Genomic DNA, 27,127 nt, shown 5'->3' with positions numbered 1-27,127 from the left:
AAATTTGCTTTTTTTTTCTATTAAAAAATACCTTTCTTTATTGAGTAACTTTTGTAGAATCATTTTTATGGCAAAAGTGTTCCACAAGCCTACTTTTTCATAAAAGACAGTGATATTTGCAATTAATTTCAGACACAAACCTCTTATGAGTTAAAATCTCATATGCTTCTATGGCTTTCTCACCAGGTTTATAGGAAATACAATTACTCTTCTTTTTAAATTTACCTCTTAATTTGGAAATGTTTTCAGTGAGTCACATGGTTATCTAAAAATCTTACTTTTGCTTAAGAGCCAAAAATGTGAGATCTGTTTCATTAAAGGGTTAAAGGGGTGTTAATGTTCCCCAACAAATGTCCAGCTTCTCTGCAAAGTGAATGACCCTGTGCTCTGTGTAAAGGGGATGCCCAGCAGCGCCTGGGGCAGTCTAGACTGATCACTGAGGAAGCCAACAGGACGACGATGGAGGTGCAGCAGGCCACTGCCCCCATGGCCAACAATCTAACCAACTGGTCACAGAATCTTCAACATTTTGACTCTTCTGCTTACAACACTGCAGTGGACTCTGCTAGGGATGCAGGTATCACTTAGAAATTTCACAATTTGAATCTAATTAAGGAATTGGCCATTAAACTCTATACATCTTTTGTCGAAAAACAGTTTTCTTCATTTGGGTTTTGGATTTGAAAATTATAGAAGTTAGCTTAGAAAAAGAAAAGGTTTTGCTCTGTTCATCTATCTATCTCTACCTGTCTAAATACATATGAGAAACATACATATATTTCGCATGAACACTAGATAGATTGGTAAAGAGTCATAATTTTTTCTATGTGAAAGTATGGTAGCAATTGTATCAACGTAAGACTTATCCTTTAGGGAACAAGGTTAATCAAATGTTGGGTAAATAATCTTAACAAAATACTGTTTAGCTTTTAGAAAAAAAATTACTAAATGGCATTGCTTTTACTAGGCAACATTGCTTTTTCTTGATCTGAGGAAAGCAGGTTATTACCAACAAGTACTGAATACGGCCAAACATAACTCCAGCTTTCTATTAAGAACAGCGTGTTGGCCAACTTGAATATACAGTTCTATAGAAATGAAAATGAAATATTTTCATGTCTACCTAACTTATTTTGTAGATATTAGAACCAGGCAGTACTTGTGAAATTTCACTTTTTCCATTCTCAGATTTTTATCCAATCCCTTCATAACCTCTTAAATAGCAATGTCTGTCAATATCATGACAAATCATGACTAGAACTTTTTGTTCTCCAATATGGTTTTGCATACAATATTACCTTCACTTGTATCTGAATTGAGAAAGGTCATAAATCCATATATGACCTGTCACTACAAATTTTATTCCAATTTACAAATACGCACTCCCATAACAGTAAAATAGCTCTTTTATAATGATCTTTTAAGTATATGTTCGTTTCTTCCATGTAACCACTCATGGAAGTGCTTTTAAAATTTTGTCTTTAAAAGATTTGCCTATATGAAATTCAACTGTTACATTTATAATGATATTGCCTCGGGAATATGTACCAAATCTGTGTTACATCTTTTTTCCATTTTTTACCAGTCTTATCAAGTGATTCCAATAAGCATCCAGAAGTTTCAAAAAATTGAAATCGTTTACTGTGCTTTTCTCAAATAGCATTTTGTGGTTCAAAACAAAGTAAATGAAAGAGGATACCATAACGTAAGAAACTTTATAAGTAATATAAGGTGGCTCCCTTTTTCTGAGAGAATTGATTGTAGGGAGCAGGGGGACTCTGTCTTATAAACATTTCCATAATCAATATCCAACATAATTCATTAAGCATATTATCTCTAGTTTTTAAAGACTAGTATACTCTAAAATAAATGTTGTTGTCAGTGATCCAAACAATAAATATTTACCTCTGTATTAATCAGTATAAGAAACTGATAGTTGCTATTATTTTACTTAATTCTATTCCTTGCGCTGGAGAAACATCGTGTGTCCTAAGTACAGAGAAGGGATGTTTCCTTCATCTGCACTGACATAGTCTCCTGAATCTGAGTTTAGTTTTTCTCTAGGAATAGGCTTGCTCTTGCTCAGCTACTAATGCTTAATGACCATGGCCCTGCCCTTAGGTAAGAGAATACCTCAAAAGTGTTTCGTCTCTGAGCCAATGGTTCTCAAATACTAGTGTACTAGTGTGCATTAGAATCACCTGGAGGGCTTGTTAAACAGACTGCTGGATCCCACTCCTGGAATTGCTGATGCAATGCGCTCGGGACAGGGCCAGGAACTTGCATTTCTGACAAGTTCCTGGTGATACTGCTGCTGCTTGTCTGGGAACCACACTTTAAGAACCACTGTTCAGTCAATGAAACTCTGGAAAAATTTATGCCATTCTGTTTTGAGTTTCTCTCATCAAGCTGTATTCTTATGACTGGTGCTTTTTTTTTGAGACAGAGTGTCTCTCTGTCACCCAGGTTGGAGTGCAGTGGTGCGATCTTGGCCCACTGTAACCTCTGCCTCTTGGGTTCAAGCGATTCTCCTGCCTCAGCCTCCCGAGTAGCTGGGATTACAGGCATGCACCATCACACCTGCCTAATTTTTGTATTTTTAGTAGAGACGGGGTTTTGCCATGTTGGCCAGGCTGGTCTCAACCTCCTGACCTCAGGTGATCCACCAGCCTTGGCCTCCCAAAGTTCTCGGATTACAGGCGTGAGCCACCAAGCCCATCTGACTCGCACTCTTTTCTGTGTTTAAGTTATGCATTCAAAAAAAAATGATGTAAGAAGTAGTCAGTGGCAGCCTTGAGGGGCACAGCTGCACTAGACTGAGTCAAGGGGAGTGTTCATCTCCCACTCCAGCCACTTCCACTTTTGCTATTTCCTTCAACCCCCAACACTCAGAGGTTGTTTTGTTCTCCAGCAAGATGTCCAAGAGTAAAAAGAAATAAAAGGTCACTATGATCTGTTTGTAGCATCACCCTTGTCTGTGCCCACAGACCATGGCCACCCACCCTTAGCTTGGCACAATTGCCACTTTTCTGGGTGCTACCTGTTTCCTCCATCTAGTGCCGTCTTCTGAGATGGTAGCAGCAGCATGATGTGTGCATGGACATTCTGGAAAACAATCTTCCCACCTTTTTTCCCAGTATTCCTCTTGACCTGTTACATCAGTTATATTAGAAATGCAAACAGAATCTGTGCTATATGGTTAAAGGAACATTTGTATATATACCGTGGACCCTGCCCTTTAGAAAAAGCCTGCTCTAGATACAATTTTTAGATCAGTAAGTACTATAAATATCATAAAAATAGAAACAAATTGTGCTTTGGGCTTTGTTAGGTCCACAACTATGCCAAATGTCATGCTCGGGGTCAGGTTCAAGCCCATACTGAGGTCTGAGTGGAGTGGGTGGGTGGCTGAAAGAACACTTGGGGGCTGTATACAGGTGAAATGTAGTTCTATTCAGCAGCTCTCTCATCAGAAGCTCTCTCACATTGTCTGCTGTGACTCGGCTGCTTGCTCTGGCTGCTCCCACACACAGCTGAGCAGTCGGCTCGCCCTTGCCTTCAGAGTCAGCAGCTTAACTTTCTCTCTCTCCAAGCACAAGCCAGTTCCTGGCTCCCCCATGCCTGCCTTCAAGGCAACTGGCTCTCCCCTACGGGGGTCAGTAGCGTTACTCTCTCTTTGGGCACCAGCACGCCTAAGCCATGTTGAGCCCTGGCTCTCCCTCTGTCTGTCTGCAAGACAGGCAGCCTTGGCATTCTCTCTTTGGGCGCAAGAGCACACATCCTGTGCGTGGCATCAGCAGGGCAGTTATACCTTTTCAAACAACAGTGGCTCTGAGCCAAGTATGAGCTTACACAAACAGGTTATATAACAAATGAAGTATGCACCTGTGCCCTAAACTAGGCGAGTCCGTCTGGCCCAGATGTCTGCCTAAACCTATTCCCTGATCAAAGCACATCTGTGTACCTTACAGGCTTTACTATTAATTTTGCAGGATTAAAAATAATTTCTCATAGTTCTACCATATGTAATCCATGTTTGTTGTCTACATCTGATTCTTGAAATATAATATTGAGATACTTACTTAAATGATTAACTTTTATTAACTGCAGTAAGAAATCTGACAGAGGTTGTCCCTCAGCTCCTGGATCAGCTTCGTACAGTTGAGCAGAAGCGGCCTGCAAGCAACGTTTCTGCCAGCATCCAGAGGATCCGAGAGCTCATTGCTCAGACCAGAAGTGTTGCCAGCAAGGTAACTGATGAAAAGACTCATCAGTCAGTGATAATAATAACACAAAGCTGAGCTCCAACTGCTTGGGCAGCTTCCAGAGCCTGGACCTTTCTGCTGTATTCTCCAACTCAGTAGTTCTCAGCCCTGTTTGCTAATTAGAAACACGTGAGGAACACTGAAAACGAAACCAATTCCTCGTCCCAACCTGAAAGCAATAGATCAGACTCTGTAGAGAAAGGGCTCAGTACCTGTATGTTCTTTAAAGCTCCCAGGTTATTCTAATGTGTAGCCAGGTTTAAAAACCACAGAGTTAAACTAGTCAATAAAGCTGATATAGCAAAAGAAGTAAAGCCTCAATAAAAGCCTCAATTCGTTCTTATATTTTATTTGTTATTTTAACAGCTGCTTTAGTGCAATTACCATAATGGAATAATCTATCCCATCTGTCCTACCCCTTCAAGAAATTATCTGGTACAACACAAATTATGCAGAAGCTTTTACTGACCACCCGCAGGGTTGACTGAGGAATCACATACTGGCTAAGACGAATAAACTCAACAAAGACACTGTTTTGGGACACATTTAGAAGCAACCTAGCAGAAGATAACTAGAGCCGGCATGTGTAGGAACATCTCCTGACATAACAACTACTTTTCATTGTGGCAAAGTGGAGCTTGTTCTTGGACCTCTTGAATTTTTTTAATTGATTCATAGACCAGACTCACTTTTTATGACCAAAGTAAATGGTTTTATTTTCTCAGTTAAGAATTGGCCTGAGCAGACTACTGGTCCTAATTACTGACAGAAGAGTTAGAAATCAACTATTTTGTAATGTAGAAGATTATTCTTGGTAAATAGACCTGACTTTTAAATGATGATAAATGGTCCCTTGTGACAAATTACCTTATTTAGATGCCCCAGTGAACATTTTCAAAAAACGTTTATCTAAAGGTACATCAAGAAATGGCATTCTAAAAGCTAGGTTTTTATGAGTGCTTTCTTGTAATATTATTTCTATAAAGAGTATGACTTTGGGACCTTAATCACCTAAGACCATTTGCTAAAGACAGACTTAGGCCTACCTTTGGGAGTTGGGAGCTCACTCAGTGCCCCCAAGTCAGATGCTTTTCATGCAGACATGCGCTATTCTCAGACTCTCACTTATTAATGTAAGACTTTAATCCCCCACACTTCTTGTTTATTAAGATGTATTGGTCTTGGCCAGGCGCGGTGGCTCATACCTGTAATCTCAGCACTTTGGGAGGCCAAGGTGGGCAGATCTCTTGAGTCCAGGAGTTTGAGACCAGCCTGGCCAACATGGCAAAACCCTGTCTCTACCAAAAATACAAAAATTGGCTGGGCATGGTGGCGCACACCTGTAGTCCCAGTTACTCGGGAGGCTGAGGCAGGAGCATTGTTTGAACCTGGGAGGCGGAGGTTGCAGTGAGCTGACATTGTGCTACTGCACTCTGGCCTGGATGACAGTGAGACTATGTCTCAAAAAAAAATAAATGTATTAGTTTTTACTCAACTGGTAACATAGGACAGCTGCACTCCAGTCATTTGGAAATAGAGCCTTGAGCTCGCTGACTACCCACATTAGCCAAATCAATATTAATAAATTAATATAAAGATGCCTAATCATTTGGAAAGATTCAGATAAAAGACATAAGTATACACAATCCATCCACTTGTAAATACTCTAAAAATTACCCCTGAATCAGACCTGTTCAGCATATCATATTGGGCCTCTTAGAAGTGCATTTACTGAATTGTGCTTTGTTGTGATGCCTTTCTGTGAGCCATTATAAAAGGCACCTTATGAACTCATTATTACAGTTATTATAATGGTAGGGCCAGGCACTGGAAAGCACTTTTTAGTTATCGTATTTCATGCTCACAACAAATTTATTATCCTCATTTCACAGATGAGGAAACTGAAGGTTAAATGACTTGCTCAAGGTTACATGGTTAGGAAGTGGCAGAGCCCACCTGGTCTGAGACTACAAAGCTAGTCCAGACCCCTTCCAACTGTGTAGACAAGGGCAGGGATGTTGCTCACAGCCTCACCCCATGCCCCTTTTATGAGGACCCTAGGGACAAAGTCCCAGCTGTATTAGTAACCGAAATTAGTTCTACTTCTCCCAAACAATTAGTTTTGTATAAATTGTAGGAGCCTTGTGAATTGTACACTGACCAGACAACTTGAGCAAGTTGTTTAGTTCACCCAAACCAAGTATACCGTTCATGGTGGAATTCATATTTATCCTCATTCTTGGATCTACTTAGTCACCACTTTGTTTTGCTTTCTTTCACCCCACTTTAAACTACTGTGTCACAATTTGCCCTAAGTCTTCTCTTCAACTAGGGGAGGATGTGGTAAATAACTAAAGGTATGGAGGCGAGGAGAGCTTAGAGGCCCCTGTCACGAGTGAGGGAACCACGGGAAAGCACTCTGCCATTTCTGCAAAGCACTTTTAATGAAACCGTTGTGTCACTCCAGATCCAAGTTTCCATGATGTTTGATGGCCAGTCAGCTGTGGAAGTGCACTCGAGAACCAGTATGGATGACTTAAAGGCCTTCACGTCTCTGAGCCTGTACATGAAACCCCCTGTGAAGAGGCCAGAACTGACCGAGACTGCAGATCAGTTTATCCTGTACCTCGGAAGCAAAAACGTAAGCACATGAGTTTGAAAGGAGGGAATAATATTTACAAGGAAAGCTGCTTTTTCTCTTGCCTAAAATAAAGCCACCTAGGCAAACAAACCAAAACAATGCCCATTCTGTTAACTCAGAAGATCTCATTTTAATGGCAAAATTAAAAGAATGACTCAAGGACAAGTAATTTCTTCTCTGTGTGGGATATTGTGGGGATTGTTTCCTATCACCATCACACTGCTAACTTTGATGAGTCTGAATGGAACACCTCAAAGACTTTCAGAAAGACAGAAGCCTATTCTGTTTGATGCTGAATCCTGTTTGGAGATGCATAGTGATCGGTACTGTTAGGCTGTATTATATTCCTGGGTTAGTCTCACAAAATTAGCCCATTCCTGGCAGCCAACAAATCTCCACGAGCCTGAGCAAGGATGGGGCCAGCAGACTCTGATGTGGCCACAGGGAGGCTGGAAAGGAAGAGCCACTGCCTGCTCACAGGAGCTTTGGATAATAATTCAGGCCAGAAGTCACTTGTATATACCCAAGTATTTGGATTTCTGATTGTCCTTTAAAAAAGATGATGTTCATTCATATAAATTTTACTTAAATGACTTCTGACTTCTTGATATTTCAGGCCAAAAAAGAGTATATGGGTCTTGCAATAAAAAATGATAACCTGGTATACGTCTATAATTTGGGAACAAAAGATGTGGAGATTCCCCTGGACTCCAAGCCCGTCAGTTCCTGGCCTGCTTACTTCAGCATTGTCAAGATTGAAAGGTACAGTGAATCCATGACACAGGGCATATATGCACATTTCATAAGAAATCTGTTGAACGTGCACATGCACGCGTGCACACACACACACAGAGTCTTCCTGTGGATGTTATAAATAGCATTTTCCACCCTTTAGTCTTGCTCCATTTCCTTCCATTATTCTTGTATTCTTTCCCAAACACCTTAGTAGAAAAGGAAAAAAAAGTCATTTCTAAGTCACGATCTGATTATTAGATTTTACCTGGTCAATCCACGAATTATTTTCAAAATGGAATGTCTTTCTTCTCTTTGTCATTGATTGTGATATTTTATAAATACTTATTAGTGTCACAAAATTAAATTACCCATTTTGTGATGAGGGAGCATTAACATTTTGACATTTAAAAAGTATTTTCTATAAATTATATAATAACAAGTGAAAATTATTTATCTCAATAGAGTGGGAAAACATGGAAAGGTGTTTTTAACAGTCCCGAGTCTAAGTAGCACAGCAGAGGAAAAGTTCATTAAAAAGGGGGAATTTTCGGGAGATGACTCTCTGCTGGACCTGGACCCTGAGGACACGGTGTTTTATGTTGGTGGAGTGCCTTCCAACTTCAAGGTCAGCCATACAGCTATATTTTGACCTATTACAAATCTATAGTAATTGTTTTTATAAATCCATAAACCTATAATGACTTGGGGGTTGCTGATATCACTTTAAGAGCTTAGTTCATGGGGGAGTAGAATTCTGAACCAGAATCTATAAACCTGATGTGTAAATCTGGTCTATGCCACTCATATTTTCATAATGTCAAATGCTTTCAAGTTATAGCTAACTCCTGAAGATCAGTTCATTCATTCTGATACATGCATATGTAATTAATATTACCCCCACCTGCCACAGGAATGTCCATAGCTTGTGGTGTCACCACAGTTTAGATCTAATCTTCAGCTTTGCAGTGGTGGCTTCAAAAATTCAGTTATCTCACCTAATACAGGTATGAAATAAAGTATCTGGGATGAGAGAGGGAGTGGGACCTAGGAGAGAGTATGAAATCTGATGAAGGGGCATAAAGGAAAGGTCGAAGAAGATGGGAAGTCGATCTAGGGTTCCAATTTCAGGACTATTATTACTAGTTATGGGCACATAATTGGAATTTATCTGAGAATTATTTTCCCTCTCGTTATATGAGAACAAGAATACCTACCTCACAAAGCTGGCGTAAGGACTGACTTTTGTCATGAATTCACTGTCCAGCCTATGACCAGCACATAATCTATGCTCAGTAAATCCCACTTTCTCTGCTAAGATTTGCACAACTGACAAGTTACTCCATATCTAAATGATTTGGCATAAACACACTCGGGTCTAGAAAGACATTTCTACGAAGGGGTAGGTCTCCTTGACCTACTATTAGTTGCATTTTCTGTTCTGTGATGTCTGAGTAAAATATGACCATGAGACAGGTGGTTTTACTTTTTCTATTGCATAGCTCCCTACCAGCTTAAACCTGCCTGGCTTCGTTGGCTGCCTGGAACTGGCCACTTTGAATAATGATGTGATCAGCTTGTACAACTTTAAGCACATCTATAATATGGACCCCTCCACATCAGTGCCATGTGCCCGGTAAGAGACAGTTGAGAGTACTAAAGACTTGGATGTTCATGCAAGAGCAGCAGATAGAACAAGTATGAGTCAATATTCAGGTTCTCAAACTTTTCTTTGGGGAAGCCAGTTTTGAAACTGTCATACCTGCAAAAAACTCTTCACCTGTTCTCTATCATAGATGAGCTTGCCCAAGTATCAAGTGTTAGACAACTTGTTTGCAGCCTTGATTTAGGATTCCAGAGACTAGGGTGTCCCTGGAGACTTCAGTTGTCTTAGCACACAGGATAGAGAAGAAAACAATCCATTTAACATACCTACAAATACCTTTTTATCTCTTCCTTGCGGACAACAGGACTTCATTTAAATGTTGTAAGGTCCACAGAAGATGTTAGAAGAATGGGTTAAAAGGGCTTCACTTGAAAAGCATAACAGAAACTGTAGTGTTCAAATGACCCTTGTGTTTCCATTTCAGAGATAAGCTGGCCTTCACTCAGAGTCGGGCTGCCAGTTACTTCTTCGATGGCTCCGGTTATGCTGTGGTGAGAGACATCGCAAGGAGAGGGAAATTTGGTCAGGTGACTCGCTTTGACATAGAAGTTCGAACACCAGCTGACAACAGCCTTATTCTCCTGATGGTCAATGGAGTGAGTAAAAACACAAGTCCTACTACTTCTCCTTTATTTCCTTTACTTTCTGCTACTCATGTTTCCAGGAACCTTCCCAGGTCTAGTGTGTCATGCCATCAAACTGAAATTCTAGTTTAGAAAGTCAGATTGGATTTTCTTCTTCAGGAAAGTAATGACACCAATAAATAAAAGCAACCCTGAAATGCATTTCCCCACAGTGCATTTTTGGATATAAATAAACTAAGGGAACTTTGGGGAAATTAGAACCAAGATCTAGGTGAGCAGTGTGTCTGCAGAAATTTTGCACTGGGTTCCTAACTTTTCCAAATCATACGCCCTAATCAATTTTAAAGCAAAGCTTGCATGCTTTGTATATATGTATGTGTGTATGTAAGTATATATGTATGTACACACACACATATATATCTTTGTTTATAAATGATATATGTGTACTATAAACAGATATAAATATAGTATGAAACAGTCAAAGCTTGCAATAAAGGACAAATTATATAAAGATAAAGTAAAAGATTATATATATTTAAAATGAAGATTAAATTGACTTATTAATGATACAGAAATGTTTTTCTCTATTAAAAAAATTATTTTTAATAGTACTTTATCTACTGTACAGCTCAAAGAAAATAGTTTTAGTGAGAAAATGTAATTAAGTATGCTAAATATTTTCGAAAATCCTTAAACTCTTTGTGACACAGTGATTCAAAAGTCTTGTCCTAAGTCCAGTTTATTTCAACAGTAATTTTATTGGTGGTGTAACTAGACAAGATACCTCACAAAAATAAAAAATGAAAGAAGCATATCATTAGCTGTGCCTACTAACTCAAATAGTTTTCAATCACATTCACCAAGTGGCAAAGGTTGTGTTTGAGATTTGACTGGTATATTTCCTTTTTTCTAATATTAGTTCTTATAAGCTAACCAGATATCATTTTGTAAACTTTAATAAAAGGGTTCAAAGCTATTGAAAATCTTTATTTGAAAGATTTTTCTAAAGGTTAGAAATTTCTTCCCTCAAATGTTTTAACAGAGCTGATAGGAGAGTTTTTGTGGGATTGCATTTACATTGTTCCCATCAACAAAAGCAACAATAGAAAAATTCTCAAACATATTTTTTAAAAACCATCTCTCCACAGTATAACTGTCCTCAAAAAAAAAGAGAAAGTTACTTTCTCATCCATTATTATGATAATACCCTTACATTGATGTGACAGTATGTTTCTTTTTTGAAATAACTAGTAGGTTTCATACTACTGTCAGACATTTGTCATCACAAATAAAGTTCAACAAATTTAGAATAATTCATGTTACAAAGAAAAATGTGTAACCCTCTATAAACTTGACATCATTTTCAGAAATTTGTAGGAAGTAGCCAGCAAATAGCTGTGTTTTCAGCAAAATGTTTTCACATCACTCTACATCTGAATACAAAATGAGTGTAAATATTCTATTATTTCGGTTATATCACCCTTAAATCCATGTAACTAGCCACATGTAAACTGCAATAAATTGCAATAGGCTAGAAGCAAAGAAATGGATGAGGAGCTACCTTCAACCCTTCAAGTGTGGAACCCCTCTTGGGAAGCCACACATATTATGTGAATTTTGTGAAAGTCTGACAAAAGGATAAAATGAAGGCCCACAGTCAATAATTCACGTATTAAATGTTAAAAGTTAGTTTCTTTCTCCATTTTAGATTTTTTAGTGAGTATAAATGGACGTTGAAATATTTTCTTCTCTATTTTAGGTTTTTTTAAATTAGTATAAATAGAAGTTGAAATATTTTCTTCCTAAACTCCAGTAGGTTGCTTTCCACACTCCCAGGAATGTACAAACTCCACTCAGGAGATCACTTCCTATAGAACAGGGACCTTGCCACAATGCTTTATTTTTCAAATCCATTGACTTCTTGTATCTATGAACTATCTTCTGAAATAAGCAAACCTCCAGTAAATTATTTGAGTATTACAAAATTTCTTTGATTCTCAAACATCATGTGTTCCAAGTGCATAATAATTCTATATTTATTTACATAAATCCAGTGTTTCAAAACAATACAGCAATGGCCTTCTTTTTTTAAATCCATATTTGCTGATAATATGGAAGAATTCTTTTCAGTATACCTTGAAATTATTTTTTAATTTTACTAATTTTCACCTAAAATAAATGCAGACACATCTGTTGGCCTGCTATAATTTTTTAAAGTTTCCTAAAGACAAGGCAGTTGAATAAACATGGTATACTATACTCTATTTTCAAGATTTTCTTAAAGGGCAATAATGTAGACTTAAAACTTCATCCATTAATTCAGAAAGTAGAATGAAAACAAAAGAATAATTTTTACACTGTGTATAAATATTAACTTTTATGTATTAAGAAGAGAAATAGCTGCTGATATGGAAGTAGTTGTCACTTTTTTTTTTTTTTTTTTTTTTTTGAGATAGAGTCTCGTTCTGTAGCCCAGGCTGGAGTGCAGTGGCACAATCTCGGCTCACTGTAACTTCCGCCTCCCGGGTTCAAGTGAGTCTCTTGCCTCAGCCTCCCGAGTAGCTGGGATTACAGGTGCCTGCCACCACGCCTGGCTAGTTTTTGTATTTTTAGTAGAGATGAGGTCTTGCCATGTTGGCCAGGCTGGTCTCAAACTCCTGGCCTCAAGTGATACCCCTGCTTCGGCCTCCCAGAGTGCTGGGATTACAGGTGTGAGCCACCACTCCCGGCCGTTGTCACTTTTATTTCATAAGAATTTCATGAGACTTTCTTAGTCTTCAAATAGCTCCAATAATAAAGAATACAGTCTTAATTCTCAAATTCAGCTAAATCTGACTCTACTCGAATAACAGATATTCCTATCTTACAACTTGTTTCTCTCCCCAGAGTATGTTTTTCAGACTGGAAATGCGCAATGGTTACCTACATGTGTTCTATGATTTTGGATTCAGCAGTGGCCCTGTGCATCTGGAAGATACATTAAAGAAAGCTCAAATTAATGATGCAAAATACCATGAGGTACAAATCATTGTAGTTTGGTTGGTTTTGTTTTTGTTTTTTATACTTAGATCTGTTGATCTAATCAGGCAGTCAAATGAGACAGGCAAGATAGTAAATAAACTGAGAACTTTCATATCTAAGGAGCAACTGAAGGACCCTCATCTTCTCAACCCCAGGAAAACATTTGCTTTAACACAATGGATGTATTTGTCCTGTTGATGTTCCAATTTAAAAGTCACTGAAAGATTCCTTTTAATTGCTTAATTAACCAGAAGGCGTCTATTAATCTTAAATATCTCAATTGGTATTCCTACAGAATACTTCTATACATTTGTTGAATGAGCCAGAGTGTAGATACAGAGCCATTTTTTTTGCTTATCCTTTGAGCCCCACCAAATGTAACAAGAATACATATAAGTAAATACAGAATTTCCTTTTAAACCACTTATCCAGAATTTAGAAAATACTAGCACAGTTTTCCTTATAAAGAGAACTCACAAAGAATCCCCTTTAGTTTTGAAACAGATGTGCAGACTACTGAAAATATACTTCATCCATTTTCATTAACTATTTTAAATATACAATTTAATAAAGTATATACAAGGCATAATATCTTTTAAGTTGAACCAAAATGCAAGGGGTAGGAGACTGTATTTCCCTTTTCAGTTCAAAGTCCATAGCTTCATAAGAATGGTTTACAATAGAAGAATATTTTAACTATTTCTCTGACTAACATTTTTGCAGATTCATTAGAACTGCTCACTGTGTCACCAAAAAAATTACACCTGGTAACATGCAATCTAGATTCCAGAAGGCACCTGCTTGGGAATACAATAGGGGTCACCAGGGGTTAGGGGATGGGGGAAATAAGAAATTGCTATTCAATGGGTATAAAGTTTCAGTTGTGTTAGGTGAGTAAGTTCTGGAAATCTGCTGTACAGCATGGAGCCTATAGTTAAAACTAATTTAAAATTTATGGAGGATAGATCTCATGTTAAGTGTGCTTAACACACATGCTCACACACACACACACACACACCACAAAGGGACACAAGGAAATGCTGGGAAATGTGTGATATGTCTCTTACCTTGATTGTGGGATGATATGAGTGTTTGCATATGTCCAAGCTCATCAAATTGTATACATAAAATATGTGTAGTTCTTTGTATATCAACTAGACTTGAATAAAGTTGTTTTTAAAAAAGAAGAGAACGGTGGCACCTGTTTATAGTTCTTTCCTGAATCCTCTCAGAAGGAGCAGGAGGAAACAATAGGTCTAATCGCAAAATTTTTCTTGGGCTGGCTCCCTCTTCATACAGACCTCCTTTCCCAGGAAATGTGAACTTCTGCTTGTAGAAGCAAGAGTTTTCAAGTCTGTGAGAAAAGAAAATCTATCCATTCCCCATTTTGTGAACAAACAAGCACAAAGGCATGGAAGAACAGCTAGTATAGCCAGGAGAATTAAAATATATACAAGTCATCAAATAACTGAATATTAAATAGTTAATCAAGGCTTACTATATATTATCTCTTCCAGATCTCAATCATTTACCACAATGATAAGAAAATGATCTTGGTAGTTGACAGAAGGCATGTCAAGAGTATGGAAAATGAAAAGATGAAAATACCTTTTACAGATATATACATTGGAGGAGCTCCCCCAGAAATCTTACAATCCAGGTAAGTCTTTTTGTTAAGTAGCTGTTTGTTCCTAGCAACGTACTGGGCTGGCAACATCCAGGAGAGGTCTAGTAACAGTGTACACACCCTTACTTGCTACTTTTACACACAGGGACAGGCACAGGCACACACATTCATGTACCTTCAGGCCCTCTGCAGTCAGTCCTCAGGATCTCCTGAAATTAGCATCGCATAGATGTAATCACAGATTTCTTCAATTATTGTATTACTCTTAGAATATGATCTAATGCAATATTTCTCATCAACAATAGGAAGGGTGGAACATGTGTATTGTGTGAAGACAAAACAGCATTTGTCCATTTACTTTTGCTTTAGCCTTAAACCCATTTTGAACTCTCTAATAGCATCTGAGCTACACAAATTTTTAAGGTTATCTAAAGGGTTGTGTATTATGTATAATGAAACATTAAGACACTCCCCTAAACTTTCTTGATTACAGATGTGTTGGAAATAATGCCAAAATGGATTCATTAACGACATGGATTAATAAAAGTCTGAAGACCTGTGTTCAAATCCTAACATCGCTTGTGACATAAGAGAATAATTTATTTCTTAGTTTCATTTTATAGCTTAAACCCTGTGAAATTACTAAGAATTGATTATATTTACGTGTAACATGTCAGTTCCCTATGATTCAACCTAATAATCATCTGCTAAAGGGAAATAATAGCATCTCCATCTATTTCACTGAATTGTTATAAAGATAAAATGAGATAATGTAAGTTAAAGCATTTTGAAAACTATAAAGAACAAATTGGCTTGACTCAGAACAAAACTCTTCTATAGGCAAAGATTAGACGTTGCTGTGTGCCTGTCAAAGAAAGCATGAGAATATGAATGATTATAAAGCCATTACAAATGACTATAAATAAATGCAAATTCCATAGCCTACATAAGCAGGGTAACATCATCATCATGGCAGTATCAGTGAGGCTGACTTTCTTTTCCAGGACCCTCAGAGCACACCTTCCCCTAGATATCAACTTCAGAGGATGCATGAAGGGCTTCCAGTTCCAAAAGAAAGATTTCAATTTACTGGAGCAGACAGAAACCCTGGGAGTTGGTTATGGATGCCCAGAAGACTCTCTTGTAAGAACCACTCAGTCAAAAGCTTTTGAACAGACACAATACTTACCACTCTCAAAAGCTGGAAAAGCTCTTTTCAGCTTCTCTCTGATCCTAGGTACACCTTGGGTTCCTTTCTGCCACCACCAGAAAGAAGAACCATTAAGCTAGAAGGGCTCTTGTGCATGGGGTTCCTCTGTGACTTGTTCATTTGCTTCAGTTTTCCATGGGTGGGGCATCTAACACCCAGAGAGGGTGTGCTAGCATCATCGTTCACTCAGGTTGGAGTCATCTCTCAGAGGAGCTCCTGGTGTATGCCTGAATTCCAACATAAACCAGAGTGGGAAAATAAACTATTTACATGGAAACTAACAGGCAAGGCCCTCCATATGTGAAACGTTGATAGTTTCAAGCATTTGATAATTCTCAAAAACACTACCTCCACTTGTTTTGGCACACAGATATCTCGCAGAGCATATTTCAATGGACAGAGCTTCATTGCTTCAATTCAGAAAATATCTTTCTTTGATGGCTTTGAAGGAGGTTTTAATTTCCGAACATTACAACCAAATGGGTTACTATTCTATTATGCTTCAGGGGTGAGTATTTGTTTTTCCCTGAGGAAACTTCTTTGTGATAATCGTTTTGCCCATTAAAAATAATTTGTAATACATGTTAGAAGTGATTTTCTATTCAGATTAATTTTGACTCACACGTAGACACACAGAATGCCTCATTTCAAACACTTTATAAAATATTATATGTATTGTATATCAGAAGTTCCTAATCTGGAATTCATAGCCCCACCCCCAAGGGTTTATGGACAGAATTCAGAGGGTCTGTGGACTTAATGGGAAAAGATTACATCTTTATTTTCTCTCAATGAAATTGGTCAATTTCTTTGATTATGAATCTAGGCAACACACCACAGTAGTATTACCAGTACCTGCGACTTTGTCATTGATAGAAATCACGGATTTTTTTGTTTCACATTACAGTTGTCACAGAAATCTCAGAATGTCATTTTTGCTCATTGCTACTTCTAATGTTAATAGGTCTGCTATGGAATCTTATTATTTAATGCCTTAATAAAAAAGTTATAATAATATCACAGATTATTTATTTTAATATTTTGAAAACTGTATTTCAATATGATTGGTTTCCTTTGTATTATTATATGTTTTGTTTTATACATTTAAAAACATTATTTTGTGAAGAGGTCCCTATGTGTTACCAAAATGCCAAAGGTGTTTCTGGCACAAAAATTGTTAAGAGTCCCTGTTTGTATGCTATGAACAAACACATTTGTGATTTAATTTATAAAAGAGTAAAAAGAACATACATACTTCTTATATTTGCTACAGAGCATTTGAGCTCAGCCTATAAAGATATGTTATTTCAAGAATAAAATAAGGTCTGTAGAGGACTGGTGACCGTGAGATCCAACTGATGGGTCTCTGAAAAGGTCATCATCAGTATATACACTGATGTGCCAAGTCATCGTATAACTTCTGAAAGCAGCTTTCACTTTTCATGTATATTACCTGCATCTGACACATTTACATCGAATTTAATTGGAATCAGTAGAATTTGTGAGAATTTACCCAAAGCATTTTATAGAACTTCTGACCCAAACCTGCCTCAGACTACCCTGGTTAGTTAAATAACACTTTTTGCCCACAAAAAGTAGTCTATTTTGAGGGCAGACTTAAGAAGTTGGTGCCCATATAAGGAAAAAGAAGCAAGATTAACATTTGCCAAATATTTTAAGACAAGCAATAAGCAAATTCAGATAAGAAGAGCTAACTTGCTTTTAAAAATGTCTCTTCTGCCTCTAGATGAAAAAGTGAAAGATTTTAAAAAGCCAAACTAGCAAATTAACCCTTGCCTAGTCATCTAGCTACATCCCCAAGGAGACCCAAATATCATCTATTCGAAGGGATTAAAAGTGAGATTGAAAGTAGGAAAGTAAGACTGAGACTGGGTTGACAACTTTCAGCATAACAAAGTCACCAAAAATTTTCAGTTGGAAATACAGGAGATACATTTTTCTACTGAAATGTGTCTAATTTTATAAGCAATACCAGTACAAGCAATAAGGTATTCTTGGTTGTTATTTATAGAAATTATTTTACAAGCAAATTTCCTACACACTATATTGCCTTTAAGCAATACCATTCAGTAATGTTGAAAATGTTTCTGTCTTTTAGATCCCTAGACCCCCTACTTACATGCCTGTGCTTGCATTTCAGTCAGACGTGTTCTCCATCTCACTGGATAACGGTACTGTTGTCATGAATGTAAAGGGAATCAAAGTTCAGTCAGTAGATGAGCAGTACAACGATGGGCTGTCCCACTTCGTCATTACCTCTGTCTCACCCACAAGGTACAGCTCCTCACTTCATATTCTTTCCACCATGTCTATTTGTGGGACATGATTATGTCAAAAACCACTATGAATAATAGGCTCTCCTATACCTTTTCTAATGTTAAAACAAAAATGCTAGAAGGAACAACTTACCTTCCTCAAAAAAATATTGCTATTAGTTTCCAAGACATGTAAAATAAATCACTATGAAATTTCTTAAAATAAATATAAGGGTTCTTTTTCGAGTAAAACAATAGGTTATAATCTCCTTGAGGGAAATGCTTACTAATATTACCTACTGAACGGAGTGCAGTATTTTGCACATAGAAGGAGCTCAGCAAATATTGGTCTTGTTTAGACCTTGAGTCAAACAATTGAGAATGCAACATTTATGGCCACATTTTAAAAGCTCGAACTTCATCTTTAAAATACATAATACTGAATTTATTTTTCATAATAAGAAAGTTTTCTGGAATAAGAAATGAACCTCTGCTGCTATCCTGTGTCCACTTTTGTGGACATAGAAAACATGAGTAGGCTTTTTCTGGGCCCCACTTCCAGTAAGGATCAAAATAATCTAATGTGCTTTGCCATGAAAATGGTCTTCCACAAATGTGATTAAGTGTTCATCATGAGGTATGCTCTGTTTCATACACACACACACACACACACACACATACACACAAAAATAATGCTGATGACTAGTCATCTGAATTTCTTGCCTTACGGGTTTAAATTCCAATCTTGGTTTGGAGGATCTTTTTTTTTTTTTTTTTCTGTAAGGCATGCGTTTATTACATGGCATGAGATGCTTGAATTAATGCACTACCTATATTCTCAAGGCTTTGAATACCATATGTCAAGTATATATTCTTATAGATTTGAACTTAAAGCATTCCTTCTGCTCATTTGACATTTCCCTGCATCTTCTATCTGTCCAAAACTAAACTCTCAATCTAACCCCTTCCCCTGCCCAGACCTGCTTACTTCAGCCATCTCCATCTAGTTACAGCAGCTCCATCCTTCTCATCACCTAGGCTAAACAACTAGAGTTCATCTTTAGTTTGGATATACAATGTGTGGGAGAGAAGTCTGGAGGATCTTTTTTGCATATAGAAATATCCGACCATTTTATCCTGGGCCTCATGAAGAGTTTGGCAACTCGCTGTCTTTTCATTAACCACATGTTCCATTTCAATTTCATGAGAAAATCTGCTTATCCAACCTAGAGTGGGTCAAGGTAAAATGCTAGCTCTGTGGTGTGTAAAGAAGCCTTTTTCTTTTGCAGATATGAACTGATAGTAGATAAAAGCAGAGTTGGGAGTAAGAATCCTACCAAAGGGAAAATAGAACAGACACAAGCAGGTGAAAAGAAGTTTTACTTCGGTGGCTCACCAATCAGTGCTCAGTATGCTAATTTCACTGGCTGCATAAGTAATGCCTACTTTACCAGGTATAATATTTTTATTATGAATGAATCTGCATGATTGATAAATAAAATCAAGACAACAACAAAAATATTAAAACTGAGAACTATGAAATGTATCTGAGGCATTAGGGGATAGTAATTAAAAGCTTGTATGTGCTTGAGAAACTGTCATACTTGGGTTTCTGTGTAGGTTCTTTGCCCTTTAATTTCCATATGATCTTGACTAAGTAAGCCTTCATTTCTTCACCTGAAAATGCAGATAATAATAGTGCCTGCTTGGTAGGTTTGTCATGAGGGGTAAATGAGAAGATAATGCATATAAAGCAACTTGTACAGTGTCTGGCATACAGCAAGCTATAAATATTAGATGCACTTATTTTTGTACTTATCATTAATGACAGAGTAACATACCCAGAGGTTTACAAAAGTCTTAATTTAATGCATGACTTTAAAGAAAGCTATTAATCTAGGTCCTTAACAAAGACAATAGGGGTTCCTTGAGTAAAAGAACAAGCAAGGGAGGAATTTAATATAGATTAAGAAACAGAGGCAGTTCCAATCATCCAGAGTGTGTTGAGGGAAAAGATGTTCATTATTATAAATGTGTGATGCCAGGCACATAGTTATTGACAGGTTGAATGTTAATTTAAAGGGTTCTGGTTAAGAGTGGTTGATGGATAAGGACCCATCACACATACACACGCACACACACACACACACACACACTTTAATTGCCAAAGCTCTTTGACTTCCATAATTTTCATCATGTAATTCTGAACAATATTTTTAATATTTTTTCCTCTGTTACAAACACAGGGTGGATAGAGATGTGGAGGTTGAAGATTTCCAACGGTATACTGAAAAGGTCCACACTTCTCTTTACGAGTGTCCCATTGAGTCTTCACCATTGTTTCTCCTCCATAAAAAAGGAAAAAATTTATCCAAGCCTAAAGCAAGTCAAAATAAAAAGGTAAAAGATAATGCCGTTCTGACTTCCTAATTGTCATCATTTTCCATGCCCACAGTTCTAGACACTGCTGTTTTAGAGAATTTACTTGATACCTTGCAACTACGCACATAGGAAAGATGGGATTCTTGCAGTATCACATATTCTAGTTTACCAGCTTTGTTGCATTAATTTTTTGTTATAGAAGCATTTTTTATTTTTTATTGACATGTAATAATTGCACAAATGTATGGGGTACAGAGTGATCTTTCAATACATGTATATAATGTGCAAAAATCAAATCAGAGTGATAGCATGTCTATTATCTCAAATGTTTATCATTTCTTTGTGTTGGGAACATTCAAAATCATCTCTTCTAGCTATTTGGAAATATATAATAAATTATTGTTAACTATAGTCACTCTACCATACTATAGAGACACAGAACAATTTCCTCCTATCTAGCTGTAATTTGGTACACATTAACCAATCTCAGCCTATCCTCCTCCCGCCACTGCCCTTCCCAGCCTCTGATAACCACAGTTGTAGTCTCCTGTGAACTCAACATTTTTAGCTCCCACTTACGATAACATGCAGTATTTGTCTTTCTGTGCCTGCCTTATTTCACTTAACATAATGTCCTCCAGGCTCATCCGTGTTTGTTGCATCAGTTCTTGTTCCAATGAACAGTCTGAATCAGCTATTTATTCATACTTCCAACTTACAATGGTTTCCCTTACAATGGTTGAAATGTCTCTGTGCTTAACAGTTTGTATAAATAATACATATTATTTAGTACTATAATTCTCTAGTATCATTTGCTTTTGTGTAACAATTTTAGGCTTTTGTCACAATCATGGAAATTATTCAAGTTTCTGATCTTACCTTGGTTTTTCCCCTCCTTCCTGGACTTTCACTTCAACCACTCACATGCACAGTTGGTCTGTGACATCAGCTAAAGCTACTCCATTATCAAAATCTTGAGTTCTAAAATTCCATCCTGACTACTATTCTTTCTCATTCATTTACTTCAACTGTGTACATTATTTGCCTTCATTATAAGTGGGACCCTTAATCCCTTCTAATTCTGTCAGTTTAACCCTCCCCACCTCTTTCATGACCCAATTTTAAGAGTGTGCTCAGGTGTCAGTGTTCCCATCCTGGCCCATGCCACCAACAACTCTCATCTGAGTAACTGCATCACCTCCCAGCAGGTCTCCTTGCTTCCACCTTGTTCCCTGACAGCCTATTCTCAACCCTACAGTCAGATCCTTATAAACATAAATCATATCATGTCACTACTGTGCTCAAATGGCCCTCCCGACTACACTCAGAGTAAAAGCCCAAGGCATCACAATTCATAAGAGGCCCTATGTGATCCATGCCTTACCCAGAGTTCATCTCCTCCTACTTGCCCACCTCCCTCACTCTTCTCCCCATACTGGCATCCCAACTATTCCTAGAATGGGCCATGTGTACTCCTACCTTAGGTTCTTTATTCAGGCTTCCCTTCTGCTTGGATCACGCTTCTCCCAAGTATCTGCACAGACAACTTCTCCTCCTACAATTGCTCAACTCTCATCTGTTCAATGACCAGTGACCTACATTGACACCCTATTGAATACTGCAGCCTGCCTCCTACCTCCTACCAGTAATACTGCTCTTTTGCCTCTTTCTGTTCTTTTTTCATAGTCCTTATATTTTAATTTATTAGCATGCTTTCTTTATTATGTTTATTATTTATTGTCTGTCTCCTCTACTAAAATGCAAGCTCATTCATTTTGTTCCCTGAAGTATAATAAGCACTCAGAACAATGCATATAATAGGTGTTCAATAAATACACAGCTATCTGCATCACAGGGTTGTAACAAAAACTAAATGAGTTAATGCATGAAATGATATGCACTTAGCATAGCACAAGGCATATAGTAAAGATTCAGTGAATATTAGTGGTTATATCTCTATAGAGCCTTATAAGTATTCTGGAGGATTGGTTCCTAAAAGTAAAATTGCTTGGCTCAAGGGAATATGCATTTTCAATATTGAGGCAATACCAATTTACACTCCCACAAACAGCATTTGAAAGAACATATTGTCCCACACTATTGTCAACAATGAATATAATCAAATTTCTATAATTTTGCAATTCTGATGGACAAATTGAGGTTTTAGTTTGCATTTCTCTGAATGCTAGTGAGGTTGAACATCTTTTCAGGGGAAGAACTGATTGCCTTCCAAGGCTGGCTTCTGGACCATCAGCAAGAGGGAAGTGTCTCCACCAGCTTCTCCATTCTGATGGTTTTTCACTGACCATTATATCTTGACATTTTCCATATATTTGAGCATATGTGGTCTACTGTTTTCAATCCTCTTGAAATTTCTCCTTTGTTCATACATGACTGCTTTATCAATGTTAACAAAATAATTTTGTGTGTGTATAATTAAAACTTAGTAGCTTCTTAGGATCTCTTCCTGAGTGACATGAAGACAGATAATTTCATTGATTCTCATGAAGGATTTTGCTGGAAGATACTATGAAGGAGTTTTCAGAGTATACTATAAAATTCTAATAGATTCTTGCTGTTACTCTCATACATTGATGCTAAAAGATTTATCCTGCAAATTTTTTTATCTGGCACTTGAACACTGGTCAGAGGTTCACAGGCAGCAGATTAACATTACAGGCTGATGAGGGACATCAACCTTCTCAAGCAAACACAGTTACCCCTTTAAATAAACACAGTTTTCTAAATTAAGTTGTCTATCAAATGTGATTTCCCAGCAAACATTCAATCTCAAGGTTATAATCAACAGCCCTACTAACACAAGCTTTTCCATATTATAGGAAACTTGTTAACCTTTATGGTAAATAGTGTTAGACAGAAACTTGACTTTGTAATAACAAGATACAGAATCACCATAGATTTCAATTATATTTTATGGTAACTAGAATGTCAACATTTGCTAATCTTTTCTTATATTGACCCTTGTTTCAACAGCTTCATAAATATCTACCAAGAAAAATGTGTGGCCTCTGACCTAAATTTTCATCAAGGCTGCATCAAAGCAATTGGGATTGTAATAATTTATTTTCACAATCACTTCCTAATATCCTATTTTATTGACTTATTATGTTCATTTAACCATTAATAGACTCAGTTGCTTCTAGTTTTCTCCTTTTATAGCCAAAGATCTTTGTAGGTAAATCTCTGAGTATATTGCTGAACAAATCTTTAAGATAGATTCCTAGAGGCAGAATTACTGAATCAAGGCAAATTGCTTTCCAAAAAGGTAACATTGATTTCTAGTTCCCTATGGTATTTGTGAATACCTGTATTATCACCTATGTTCCAGCCTTAAATTTTTTTAACAATGTTTATGTTTCACATTTAACTGGGAAAAGTTTCTCATTTGGTGTTTAATAATGAACATTTCAGGTATTGTAACAGACATCATGCTAAGGTATCTGGCAAACCACTCTCTTCTCTAAGAACTGATTTCCTACCTAGCGGGCAGGCCCTGTGTTTTAGATGCACGACCTCACTTCCCTGGATATAGATCACTGGACCAGGGTAGATCACGTGCACGAAGCTGGGCTATCAGATTCTTTTTTTTTTTTTTTTTTTTTTTTTTTTTTAAATCATGCTGCTATAAGGACACATGCACACGTATGTTTATTGCGGCACTATTCACAATAGCAAAGAGTTGGAACCAACCCAAATGTCCAGATTCTTTTCCTTGGAAACTTAGAACCTAGAGAGATTAGCCTGAGCTCGCCATTGAATAGAAAACATGTAAACCTAAGGGCATTCTGTTAATTATACACAGAGGAAAAAAAGCTCCTTCATAGAGTGAAAGGCAAAAAGCTATCCTGCTGAGAAAGAAAAATGAAAAGAGATACTCTGAGAAACCAGAAACCTCCAGAAAGGGAGTGCCTTGATTCTTTCTAGCTTTCCAATTGATACTAGCCACTGCTGGGACACCACAATACTATCTTATCTTAGATTGTTTAAGATACCCTGGCCAGGTGCAGTGGCTCACGCCTGTAATCCCAGCACTTTGGGAGGCCGAGGCAGGCGGATCAAGAGGTCAGGAGACCGAGACCAGCCTGGCCAACATGGTGAAACCCCGTCTCTACTAAAAATACAAAAATTAGCTGGGCATGGTGGCGCATGCCTGTAATCCCAGCTACTCGGGAGGCTGAGGCAGGAGAATCGCTTGAACCTGGAAGCCAGAGTTTGCAGTGAGCCGACATCGCGCCACTGCACTCCAGCCTGGGCAACAAGAGCAAAACTGTCTCAAAAAAAAAAAAAAAAAAGATACCCCTAGATCCTTATAACACATTGCCGTCTTTTTCTTCAGTAGCTCAACTAGCTTGGCTATTATCTGACACAAAAGAATCTTGCTAAATTGAACTGGTACTATCAGTGGGATTGCAACTAATAGGCCCACAGAGAAAACAAAAAATTACACTGGTAAAGCCAAAGTCTAGTGGAGTTCATTGAGAATCACCATACACATACCCATCTTAGGATAATAAACTGAGTCTCAGTGTTGTATGGTATAAAGTAATTAAGTTATAACTTGGCTATTTTATCATTATTAAGAGTGTGAATGTATATCTGCAGAAGAATTAACATATTTGGTTGCCATACATAAAGACACCCGAGTTTATTTATTTTTGCAGCAGATGAGAGACGCAGCCTACATAGTCATGTATTCCCACATTGAAGCAGAGTAAGGCAAGGCTGGTAAATTGAGATTATTCTGTTTCAAATAACCCTGTGCTTCACTGAGCACCTAGAGCTAAGTGGATACACTGACTAAGAAAGTGTGAGATCCTTTCCATCCAAATGGAGAAAACAGGAAGCAGCCAGAGTTACGGAAAGTCCTCTACCCTCACTCTCACTCTGTTCTCTCACCCTCAAAGTATTTTGAGTACCTGTGCAAAGTATTTCCAGCTGGGCCTTTCACTGAGACAAAGGTGATCATATCTCCTATCATAAAGCATATTACTCCACTGGGATTGAAATAGAGCATGGATTTGGGGAAATTTTCCTAAGACATTAGAGTTAAAGAATCTCCTGGCAGCCCTACTCCAGCCCATTCTGCCCACCTACAGCTTGAAGCTATGGCCGTTATTTGTAGTTGAGAGCCTGGACCAAAAAGTATTGGTAGCTGGGTATATTTCTTCCATCCAAGAGAGAAACCTTGTTTCTGTGGCAGTAAAAATCAAGTTATGAGTCCTGACAACTGCATAAAGAAGGGAAGAGGGAATGGTGGAACCAGGTGGGCTTTCCTTTAAGACATGAGAGTCCATGAGCTCCCATCTCTCTCCAAACTAACCACCACTGTGAGAGTCTCCACTGCCAAAATCCAACTGCACGAGCTGCTGCCCTGAGAGCAAGAGACACTGGCACAGCTGGTCTGTCCTTTAATTAATTAACCTGCCCTCTGCCCAAAATCAGATCTAGATTTTGAAAGTAATTCTGAGATTTAGCTAAAACACTATTTTTTGTGGGGCGGGGGGGGGGGGGTCTTGTCTTTTGCCCTTATGAGATTAAGGGTTTTATTGTCCATCTGTTCCAATCTACTTATATCTTCCAGAAATTCCACACGGCTTGGTTCTGCCAGTAAAAACTCTCCTAGATTTCCAGGACTGCTGTGGATTTATTTTTATGTATATAGTTCTGACATTTCAATGGGAATAGGGAGGCGGGGACTAAACGTGTATGCTCATTCAGTAATCCTGAACCAGAACTTTCCATATCTAATCCTCTCTCCCATCTTGTCTGTTGCCTGTGAGTGCACATTCAGTAATCCTGAATTTTCGTATCTAATCCTGCCTCTGTCCTCCCTGCTGCCACACATTTCCTCTTCTATCAGACCTTCCTTGTTACAAGCTGTCTTCCTAGGTGGGTCAGAGCAGGCCACTCCCTCCCTGCTTTCAAAGCCTGTGTAGCTCATCACCTAAAAAACAAAACTTCCAGCAATCATCTAAGGTCCTATCTGGCACCAACCTGTTTTCCAATTTGCTATTATAACTGTTTCTCCAAATTAATTTTCAGTTCCTTAAAAAGCAGGAATCATTTCTCATTCACTTTCTATTCCCCACTACATGCCACCCACGGGAGGCACATATAATCATGGATTTCCTTCCCCTTTACTTCTACCCATTCCATAGTCACTAAACATTTGCTTGAATAAATGACTAAATACTTGAATTTATTTGCATTTACTTTTATTTTGCTTCAGAAATTGAAACTAAATAATAATTAAATATTAGCCTATACTTGCACAACTCTAAATTTTAGCATCAGCCATGCAATTTTAGGAGCACAATATGTTTAAAAATTGTTCTATATCCTGTCACATAAAATTCTGCTACATATCCTATCACCAAAAATATCCTTAAGTATTTTGAAGATGTTGCTATGTTAACTTTTTACACAACATGCATAAGTAATAATCTGTGTATTAAAGTAATGTTAATGTTGTTTCTTATATGAGGATTTTGTTGATTGATTCAGGGTCATTTTAATTGCCAACTTGCCACTTTTCACTATTATTTAAGATGTGCACTTAATTTAAATGATAGAGCAGTTGTCTCTATAGCTTCAGCTTAACTTTGCTTTACTACCATGCGGAAGAATTTGGGGTTAGTTAACATGCTATGTTGTTGATGTTACTGCTGCAGCTACTGCTGTCATTTGCTCATGGTGCTAGAG

The 27,127-nt window shown here is 37.7% G+C and overlaps 1 protein-coding gene across 4 annotated transcripts in view; it reads left to right on the top strand.

Moving 5' to 3' along the window:
- LAMA4 (laminin subunit alpha 4) overlaps positions 1–27,127 on the top strand; it is a 148,881-nt gene that overhangs the window by 108,561 nt on the left and 13,193 nt on the right. For all 4 annotated transcript variants that reach the window (XM_063620074.1, XM_055261780.2, XM_055261765.2 and 1 more), the window contains exons 18-31: positions 398–577; positions 4,111–4,250; positions 6,733–6,906; positions 7,523–7,668; positions 8,104–8,266; positions 9,141–9,274; positions 9,729–9,900; positions 12,775–12,906; positions 14,427–14,569; positions 15,541–15,679; positions 16,117–16,254; positions 17,908–18,041; positions 19,312–19,476; positions 20,269–20,422. In XM_063620074.1, the coding sequence (XP_063476144.1) occupies positions 398–577; positions 4,111–4,250; positions 6,733–6,906; positions 7,523–7,668; positions 8,104–8,266; positions 9,141–9,274; positions 9,729–9,900; positions 12,775–12,906; positions 14,427–14,569; positions 15,541–15,679; positions 16,117–16,254; positions 17,908–18,041; positions 19,312–19,476; positions 20,269–20,422 (2,114 nt within the window). The remainder of the gene's footprint in view (positions 1–397; positions 578–4,110; positions 4,251–6,732; positions 6,907–7,522; positions 7,669–8,103; positions 8,267–9,140; positions 9,275–9,728; positions 9,901–12,774; positions 12,907–14,426; positions 14,570–15,540; positions 15,680–16,116; positions 16,255–17,907; positions 18,042–19,311; positions 19,477–20,268; positions 20,423–27,127) is intronic.

This window comes from Symphalangus syndactylus, chromosome 2 (assembly GCF_028878055.3).
Source record: "Symphalangus syndactylus isolate Jambi chromosome 2, NHGRI_mSymSyn1-v2.1_pri, whole genome shotgun sequence".
Classification (NCBI taxonomy): Eukaryota; Metazoa; Chordata; class Mammalia; order Primates; family Hylobatidae; genus Symphalangus; species Symphalangus syndactylus.
Note: the sequence above shows the minus strand (reverse complement) of the source record. Positions and strands in the feature narration are given on the sequence as shown.